The 10,224-nt window shown below is 46.9% G+C and overlaps 1 protein-coding gene across 1 annotated transcript; it reads right to left on the bottom strand.

Annotated features, from left to right (window-relative positions):
- Positions 1-6: 6 nt before the first annotated feature.
- Positions 7-4,127, bottom strand: LOC103751621. The gene is given in 1 exon segment (XM_008855127.2): positions 7-4,127. A coding segment is annotated over 1 exon segment (3,663 nt). The 5' UTR covers positions 3,808-4,127; the 3' UTR covers positions 7-144.
- Positions 4,128-10,224: the final 6,097 nt, after the last annotated feature.

The raw sequence follows: 10,224 nt of genomic DNA, 5'->3' as shown, positions 1-10,224 counted from the left end.
GTCTGGTCAGCCAGTCTATTGCCTCTTGCCTCCGGTTGGTCTCCTTTCTGATGCCCCCGACAGTGTATGATGCTGAGCTCTCTTGGCAGGAACAAGGCATCCAGCAAGGCGATGATCTCGGCCTTGTTTTTGATTTCTTTTCCTTCAGAGGTCGAGACCTCTTCTTCTGTAAATTTCTCCATGGATGTGGGCCGTCGCAAAGGCGTATCGGCTGTCTGTATAGACATTTAGGCTTTTTCCTTCTGCCAGGCGCAGGGCCTGGGTTAAGGCTATCAGTTCTGCTTTTTGCGCTGAAGTTCCTTCAGGTAGCGGCTTGGCCCATATTACCTTGTCTTTTGACGTGACTGCTGCTCCTGCCCGACGTTGGCTTCCCTTTAGGAAGCTGCTCCCATCGGTGTACCAAGTGTAGTCTGCGTTGTCCAGCGGCTGGTCCTTCAGGTCTGGTCGGGTACCGAAAACCTCTGCCAGAATCTGGAGACAGTCATGATGATCTGGCTCTTCGGTCGAGGGGAGCAAGGTAGCAGGGTTGAGAGCTACTGGAGACCCAAACTGGATGCGATCGGTGTCCAGTAGCAAGGCCTGATAGTGAGTCATGCGGGTGTTAGAGAGCCAACGGTCTGGTGGCTGTCTGATTAGGGACTCTAACGCATGGGGAGCCCGTATGCAAAGAGGCTGTCCCAGAGTGAGTTTAAAAGCGTCCTTGACCAGAACTGCTAAGGCTGCCACCATTCTAAGACATGGAGGCCAACCTGATGCCACAGGATCTAGTTTCTTAGAGAGATAGGCGACAGGTCGCCTCCAAGGTCCCAGTTTTTGTGTCAGGACCCCCTTTGCATACCCAGTCTTTTCATCTACATATAGTTCAAAGGGTTTATTAAGGTCTGGCAGTCCTAGCGCAGGCGCAGTCAGCAGGGCCTGCTTGATATTCTCAAAAGCTCGCTGGTGTTCATTTTCCCAAGTAAAACCTTCACTTGCCTTGGTGAGAGGGTATAAAGGGGCCGCCATCTCAGCAAATCCTGGAATCCATAACCGGCAAAATCCAGCAGTCCCCAAAAACTCTCTCACCTGTTTTCGATCCTTGGGGGCCGGGATGCTCAGGATGGTCTGCTGACGGGCCTTAGTCAGCCATCTCTGTCCTTCTTTTAGTTGGTATCCTAAATAGGTTACCTCCTTTTTGCAAAGCTGGGCCTTTTTAGCAGAAGCCCGGTAGCCCAATTGGCCCAGTTCCTGTAAGAGAGCCCCGGTACCTTCCAAGCATTCCTCCTTAGTCTCTGCAGCCAGCAAGATGTCATCCACATACTGGAGTATGATTAGATGGGGGTACTGAGTCCTGAAGGCAGCTAGATCCTGGTGTAGGGCCCCATCAAAGAGGGTCGGGCTGTTCTTAAACCCCTGTGGGAGCCGCGTCCAGGTGAGTTGACCGGAAAGCCCTAACTCAGGGTCTTTCCATTCGAAGGCAAACAGCGGCTGGCTGGAGGGATGGAGCTTTAAGCAAAAGAAGGCATCCTTCAAGTCTAGTACTGTGTACCATGCATGGCTGGGTGGCAGGGTGCTAAGTAAGTTGTAGGGGTTAGGGACCGTTGGGTGAATATCCTCAACCCGCTTATTGACCTCCCTCAGATCTTGCACCGGCCTATAGTCAGTACCACCAGGTTTTTTTACAGGCAACAAGGGGGTGTTCCATGCAGATTGACAGGGAATAAGTATACCTTGTTCAAGCAGCCTCTTGATGTGAGGTCTGATCCCTTGTTGGGCCTCGATTGTCATGGGGTACTGCTTAACATTGGCAGGCGTGACAGAGGCCTTCAGACTAATAACCAAGGGAGGTTGCTGTTTAGCCAGTCCCATGCCATTAGTCTCAGCCCAAGCTTCTGGGTATTTAGCCAACCATTGATCTATATTCTCTGGGGTTGGCCTTGGGTCATCATGAAGTTTGTACTCATCTTCTAGTTTAAGGGTGAGCACTTGTATAGGTGCTCCTTTAGAATCAGTAATCTTGGCCCCCTTATTTTCAAAATAGATGTGTGCTCCAAACTTGGTTAGTAAGTCCCGTCCTAGCAGGGGGTAGGGGCAGTCTGGTACATGCAAGAAGGTATGAGTCACCGTTCCTGAAGCAAGCTGAACCTCCCTGTTTGTGGTCCAGCGGTAGCGCTTGGCCCCAGTAGCTCCTTCTACCCATGTTGTTTTCTTACTAAGCGGGCCAGTCGTCTGGGTGAGGACAGAATGTTGTGCCCCAGTGTCCACCATAAAAGTGACTGGTTCTCCCCCCACTCGGAGAGTTACCCTGGGCTCAGGTGGGGGGTCCTGGCCCCGACCCCCCTAATCAAGTTGGAGGATCTTGGTTCCGCTCTCGTTGGGTTTTTCTCGTCTCTTGGGGTTCTTGGGGCAATCCCTTGCCCAATGTCCCTTTTCCCAGCAGTAAGCACATTGGTCTCTCCCTAGATGGCCGCCTCGCCTGCCACCCCTATACCTCTTTTTCTCTTGCCCTACTACGGTGGCCAGGATTCTACTTAGCTCTTTGGTTCGTTCCCTTTTATTTCGTTCTTCCTTTTCTTCTTGGGTTTTTCTTTTATTATAGATCCTGTCTGCCTCCTTTACCAAATCTCTGAGGCCTTGTCCCTGCAGGTTCTCCAACCTCTGCAGTTTGCTCCGAATATCGGGGGCAGACTGCCAAATAAAGGACATAGACACACTCACTTCTTGTTCTGGACTGTCTGGATCAAACGGAGTGTATCTCCTATAGGCCTCTTTGAGCCTCTCCAAAAAGACAGTTGGAGGCTCATCCGCTCCTTGCATAACTGATCTTACCTTAGCCAAATTGGTGGGGCGCTTTCCTGCCCCCTGGAGGCCCGTTACAAGCAACTGACGATAAAGACGTAGGTGTCCCCTACCTTCAGCTGAATTGAAATCCCATGCAGGTCTGTTAAGAGGGAAGGCCATATCTATTTCATTCGGCAGCTGCGTGGGTCTCCCGTCTTGGCCCGGCACATGCTTCCGGGCCTCCAAGAATACTCTCTGTCTCTCTTCTGTGGTCAGGAGAACCTGTAAGAGCTGCTGGCAATCATCCCAGGTGGGCTGATGAGTCAGAAGAATTGACTCTATTAGGGCCGTCAGAGCCTGCGGGTCCTCAGAAAAAGAGGGATTATGGGTTTTCCAGTTATATAAATCTGAGGCAGAAAAAGGCCAATATTGGTACTGATTTTCCTCCCCTCCCACCAAACGAAGGGGAAAGAGATGGGCGGGATCTGAGTGCCCTCGGCGGCCTCGCAAGCGTCCCGCAATGGGGGAGGGAGCTGCTTCTGGATGCCCCTCCTCCTGTGAGCCGATCTCTGGAGCTGCAGCGGCGGCTTGCAGGGGAGGATGGAATGGAGAGGGAATCTCGTTCATAAGGTCCATGGGTCCGTCTTCATCTGGAGGCAGAACTGGCTTAGGCTTTACTACCACTGGCAATAAGCTGGAAGAGCCAGGAGTAAGAGGAGCAGAGGGGGTCACCCCCGGCCTAGTTAGAAAGGGGGTCACCCATGGTGGGGGGTCGAGTGACAGATTTTCCCAGGTTATGATGTAGGCCACCTGGTCAGGATGACCGGCTGGTCCTTCTGAAAATACCTTGGCTTTGACCTGTAAAATGACATCTGAATCAAAAGTCCCATCTCGTGGCCACCCAACGTTGAAGGATGGCCATTCTGAGGAGCAGAGCGTTATCCATTGATTCTTCTTGATCTCCAGCGACTGGTTGTGGGCTCTGCCTCTAACTTCTCTCCAGTGATCTATAGTCAGACTTAATGGGGTGGTTAGTTGTTGTCCCATTTTAAAATTATCAAGAAAGAGTATGAGGCAGGCAAGGTGAGAGAGAGAGAGAAAGAGAGAGAGTCCTGCTGTCAGGAGTCGCTGGGCACGGTTTTGCAAGAAAAACAAAAGGCGGAGTTGGGGGAGGAGATGGTTAGTGACACGTGTCCCTCACTTAGATGTGGTGCACCGAGACCAAAAAGAAAAACAAACAAAACTCTAGCGCCTGAAGCTGTTAGGGCGCTGTCGCGACTAAAAAGGAATGAGAGCTCGTTACACAAACAAAAACATAAAATCCAGATGCCTAGGGCTGAGGGCAGCGCTTTACAAATGGGGGGATCTTTCACCCCCCACATCGTTTTATAATGGGGGGATCTCTCACCCCCCCCCACACACACACAAATGAGAGGATCTTTCACCCCCCACACAAAGAGGCTCACACACCAGTCAGGCGGCGAGACGATTTCTCATCTCTCACCCTCCTACGAAACTGGCCTCCCTCCTCTCTCTCTCTCAGGGAGGAGGGTGACAAGTGGACTCCACGTCCCTTGCCCAAATGTGAGCCCCCAGTCCCCGAGGCGTCCCTCGGGGTGGCAGGCAGAGCTCTAGGATCGTCACCCTGCTCCTGCACTGCCCAAACAAAGGGATCCCCAGCAGAAACCAGAACCCAAACGCTGCGCGATTCAGCCCCAAACAGACTAAGCTTGTTTACGCATAACAAACACACACACACACACACACACACACAGCCGGCCACTTACCTCCCCGAAGGGACGGGAATTGTCCCAGTGGTTTCGACTCTCTGATCTCGCTGGGGCCTCCAAATGTAAAATTGAAACCACAAAGGACAAGTCGAGCCCTCGAGTTGCAATAGCAAGAGGCTTTTATTTTACACAGGTACCTGTGGGCACAACTCCTGACAAAGGGAGAAGCGCGCCCCAGGTCTGGGGTTTGGGGTCTTTATAGAGCAGAAGCAGCTTACAGAAGCAGAAGCGTGGTTAGTGGTTAGTTTAAACTATTACAAAATGCTATAGGGAGAGCGGGGGGGCTTACTTATCATTAAGCCAGATGTTTCAACCATAAACTTACTTATCAGTGAGTTGACGCAGTCTCAGCCATGAAACTCACTAATTAGAGAGTTGGCCATGAAGCTTACTTATCGGCAAGTTGGAATTCTTGACCAGCACATGACCTGCCTGAGACGTGACTTGTCTGAGAGGCTTCATGGCTCCTGACTTTTATATTTTTCATTACAAATATTAAGGAAAACCACCGAGAATTCTGTTAATTGTGATCACATTAATTATATAGGTAACTTGACTCTTTTAGACATGCTTATTAAAGTGCTTAGGATTGTATTCTATGTAATAGCCTTCATGATTATCTAAATAGAAAAGTGAATATGGTGAATTGTTAAGAATGCCCACCTGTGGTGTGTGGACATTATGTTTTTGGTGTGTTTGAGAGCTTTGTAATAGAAACTTATAAAAGTAAGTTGGACTCAGACTTCACAAGCATGCCTTTGAACCCAGAGCTTCAGGCAAAACTATGTAAGCAGTTTCTGTGAATTGTAAAATGTAACATATACTACGATGAAGTCCATAATTAAGAGGATAATTTCTATTTTTCTAAGTGTTTTATATTTGAAAAAAAATCAGAAGCTGATCGATATACATGAGTACACGGCCCCCCAAAAAGGTCATGTGTACCATTCACCTCTCAAAGAGAACTTCCTTGGCTTTATCTGTGTAACTTCTAAATTCAAAAGCACTTGGGAACGTGTGATCACATTTTATGCCTTTTAAAAATGAGTACACACACACACACACACACACCTTGGTTAATGGCTTATAACTTAAGGGACAATAACAAACAGAGACTTTTAAAAATTTTAATTACTTTTAAATACTTTTGATGTTTTTGGCCTTTGGAATAGAGCATGTTACTAAGAGACCCACCCAAGGACATTTTAACTTTTAGCCAAGAAACTGGAAAGCATTTGGGAACTCTAACCCCTCAAAGATTTTTAGGGTTACCTCTTCAGAGGGAGAAATGTTAGAGTAGCAAAAAGCTGCCCCCAAAGAAGGAGTACATGAAGTTGTCAGAAAGGAGGAGTTGGAGGGGAGGGAGTGGACATGGACTTGATCAAAACACATTATATGCATGTATGAAATTCTCAATAAATTTTTTAAAAAAATTTAAATTTTGTGTAGGAGTGTTATGCCTACATGTAAGTGCACCCATGTCATGTAGTGCCTGCAGAGGACAGAAAGCACCAGATCCCCTGGAACTGGAGTTACAGACAGTTAACTGCCATGTGGGTGTTGAGATTCAAACCCAGGTCTTCTACAAGAACAGTCAGTGCTCTTAATCTCTGAGAAATCTCTCCAGCCTCCCTCCCTTCCCACCAAAAGAGATTTTAAAATCATTTTATTTACTTGTGTGTGTGTGTGTGTGTGTGTGTGTGTAGGCCAGAGGGCAACTTGAAAGAGTTGGTTTTCTCCTTCCATCATGTGGACTCTGGGGATTGAATTCAAGCTGCCAGGCTTGGCAGCAGTCACCTTTACCTGCTAAACCATATCACTGGCCCTAGGGAGTAAGTTTTAATTAGCAAGTAAAAAGAGATTAATGTTACCAGTATCTTAGTCCAATTTATATGAATTAAGAAAAAGACTTTATGAGGCTGGAGAGATGACTCAGCAGTGAAGGGCACTTGCTTCTTTTTCAGAGAATCCATCTTTGGTTCCCAGCACCCACAAAAGGCAGCTCACAACTGCCTGCAACTCCAGTTCCAAAAAATCCAATGTTCTCTTGTATCCTCCATGAACGTTGCACACATGTAGTGCCCATACAGAGAAGCAGACACATACACTTGTGCATAAATAAAAAAAGAATAAAGAAATTTACTATTTGCATTAGTTACTTTTCTGTTGCTGTGATAAATAAAACACCATGATTAAAGCAACTTATAGAGGAAGAGTTTATTTGGCTTACAGCTCCAAAGGGATAAGAGACCATCAGGAAAGGGAGCCATTGCAGCAGATGAGGCTGGAGCAAAAAGCTGAGGGTTCACATCTTCAAGCACTTGGAGGAAGAAGAGGGAGCAAACAAGAAGTGGGACAAAGTTATGAACTCTCAAAGCCTGCGCCCAGTAATGTGCTTCCTCCAGCAAGGCCACACTTCCTCAAATTTCCAAAATAATGCCTTCAAGTTGGAGCAAAGTATTCAAATACCTGGAGCCTATGGGGGACATTCTCATTCAAATCACTACACTATTGATACTTAAAAGCTTATTATTGTTGGGGCTGGAGAGTTGGGGCTGGAGAGATGGCTCAGCAGTTAAGAACACTGACTGCTCTTGCAGAGGACCCAGGTTTGATTCCCAGGACCCAGGTTTGATTCCCAGCACCCACATGGCAGATACGAACCGTCCTTAACTCCAGTTCCAGGGGAATCCAAAGTCCTCTTTTGACCTCTGCGGCATTGCACGACACGGGTGCACTCACATACATGCAGGCAATACACTCATACACATAAAATTAAAAAAAAAATAATGTTTTTAAAAGGTTTTTTATTGTCGGCAGTGCTTGGTGGTGCATGCCTTTAATCCCAGCACTTGGGAGGCAGAGGCAGGTGGATCTCTGTAAGTTCAAGTCCAGCCTGTTTTACATAGTGAGTTCCAGGACAGCTGGGGCTACAGGGAGACCCTGTCTCAAAAAGACCAAAAAAAAAAAAAGTTTATTATTATCCTTTTATTATTAAATTTTATTTTTAAACATTCATGCGCCTGTGTGTGTCTATATGTATGTTTGCACATGTGTGTGCAGATGTCTGCACAGGGCTAAAAGAGGGCATCAGATCCCCTGAAGCTGGAGTTACAGATGATTGTGAGTACAGGAGGCTGTGAGCTGCCAGAAGTAAGCACTGGGAACCAAACTAAGGCCCTCTGCAAGACCAACAATTGCTCCTAACCATTGAACTACCTCTCCAGCACCTGTTTTATTTATTTTTTGAGACAGAGTCTCACTATTTAGTCCAGCTGTCCTGGAACTCCCTTCGTAACCCTGAGCTGACTTCAAATTCAGGATTCTCCTGTTTTAGTCTCAGAAGTGCTGGGATCACAGGCAGATGCCACCATTCCCAGCTCAAAGAGGGATTCTCTTAATCTGGCTCTATAGTCCCAGTTATAATGTCAAATAGCTTCTAGAAAGAGCTCAAAAAGGTCATTAACTATGTGACAATGTTCATTAAATGGGGTGTTGGCCTTGCACTCTGTTCACTGAGGAGTGCCCAATTTTCATTTTCAGATCTACATAATGAATTTGAGCAGACTGTCTTCTGGAGATCTGTTCCCCAAATTACCAGTGAACTGCATCTAAGCAGAGCAATCTCTATGAAGAGGGGGCTCTACTAAACCAGCAACTTTACTTCAGTTCACAAAGTAAGAGATAATTTTCCTTTTAAGGGAGAGCTGCTACTGTTCTGTGTATAGCTAATACACTATGGTCCAGGCAGCTGCACTCCTGAACCATCTGCTTTGGTCTCAGGAGGTGAGGCTGCTGGGTCATTCTCTTTTTGTTGAGTACACGATGACATACTCCAAGACCGGAATTTTGGACTAAAGGCCTCTATTTGGGCTAGAAGTTTCTAGTGCACAAAAGACTAAAGAGTAAGCAAACAGCTGCTTTGCAGAAGGGATGAACATCACAGTCTTTCCAGGGTGTCAAGTGAAACTTACCTTCTTCCCTCTTAGAAGGGATGTCTAAGAAATTTTTTTGATCTATTTTTTATTTTTATGTGTATGCATGTTTTGCTTGCATGTATATAAGTGTACCACATACATGCAATGCCCATAGAGGCCTGAAAAAGGTGTGCTAGATAGCTTTAGTCATCAACTTGACATACCTGGGAAGAGAGACTCTCAATTGAGGAATTATCTCCATTGGATTGACTGGTGGCCATGTCTGTTGAGCATTTTCTTGATTGATGTGGAAGGGTCCAACTCACTGTGGGCAGTGCCACCCCTGGGCACGTGGTCTTGTATTGTATAAGAAAGCAGACTGGTGTGGGCCACCAGTGGGACCCCGGCTCACAGCCTAATGGTAAAAAAATAAAAATAAAAATAAAAATAAATAAAAAGAAAGCAGACTGGTCAGGCATGGTAGTGCATGCCTTTAATCCCAGCACTTGGGAGGCAAAGGCAGGTGGATCTCTGTGAGTTTGAGGTCAGCCTGCTCTACATAGTGAGTTTCAGGCCAGCTGGGACTACAGGGAGACCCTGTCTCAAAAAGACCAAAAAAAGAAAAAGAGAAAGAAAGCAGATTGAGCATGGCCAGGGGAGCAAGGTAGTAAACAGCATAATCTCTATGGTCTGTGCTCCAAGTTCCTACCCTGAACTCCTGCCTTAGCTTCCCTTGAAAATGGACTATGCCATAAGCAAAAAAAAAAAAAAATCCCTTTCCTGCCCCCCTATGAGCTGTTGGCCTGAGGGGCCCTGGAGGTGCCATTGTCAATAGTGTTGGTTGTACACCAAAAGTGGATGGAGAGACCCTATTGCTGAAGACACTGCTTGGTGTGAGCATAGAAGAGGGAGAAAATCAAGCTTAGACTAAGCCAGAAACTCCCTGCCACTGGATGGGTGGCTTTCATGGTGCCAAAAGGCAATATGCAGATGACTAGGGGAGAATCATCCCCTATAATTCTGCTCAACCTTGGACCCCGAGTGTTGCATTACCAACATATCAAACAAGATGTTCCTGCTGGTGCAATAGTGGAGCATCTAGTGTATGTACAACCAGCAAATTTCCAATTGGATAAAATGCCCCCACCCCAGGGGTGGAACACACATCTGGTACTGTAGATCAGGCCAACCCCCTGTAGCAGGGAAGAATATAGGACCCAGTGGGAAGCCACTGCAATTGTTTTGTTAGATGGATGTGATGCACCTGCTAAAGTACCATTCAGGCATTTGTGTTTGCACCCATAGGTTAATTTATTATAACAGCCACTATATAGATGTTCTTGCTTCTTGCTGTTTTGTGTTTTTATAGTAGATGGAATCCCACTGAAATGAGCCAACAGTCCATGATAAACTGATAATGCAGAGACCCAAAAGTTCAGTCCCTTGCCACAATAGGAGAAAGATCATCCCACACCTACTGCCCCCTCCAAGGCTCAGGGACTTTTGCAGACAAGGTTGGTGGAAAGAATGTAAGAGCCAGAGGAAGGGGTGGCGTGTTAACTGGAAGTGTCCTCCAACCGCTATGCCAGCAAGCTATAGTCATACCTCCTTCCCATGCTCATCAAGGAGTCAAGGGGGGAGTTAGTTACCCCACTGACCCAATCAGTCAACATTAGCGACATGTGGGGGAGGGGCTAAGAATATATAATCGAGAATACCAGGGGATGCCTCTCACCATTTTCTGCAGCTGTCAGGAA

This window comes from Nannospalax galili, unplaced genomic scaffold, assembly GCF_000622305.1.
Source record: "Nannospalax galili isolate Female #2095 unplaced genomic scaffold, S.galili_v1.0 scaffold467, whole genome shotgun sequence".
NCBI classification, from domain to species: domain Eukaryota; kingdom Metazoa; phylum Chordata; class Mammalia; order Rodentia; family Spalacidae; genus Nannospalax; species Nannospalax galili.
This window is presented reverse-complemented; position numbering and strand designations above follow the sequence as displayed.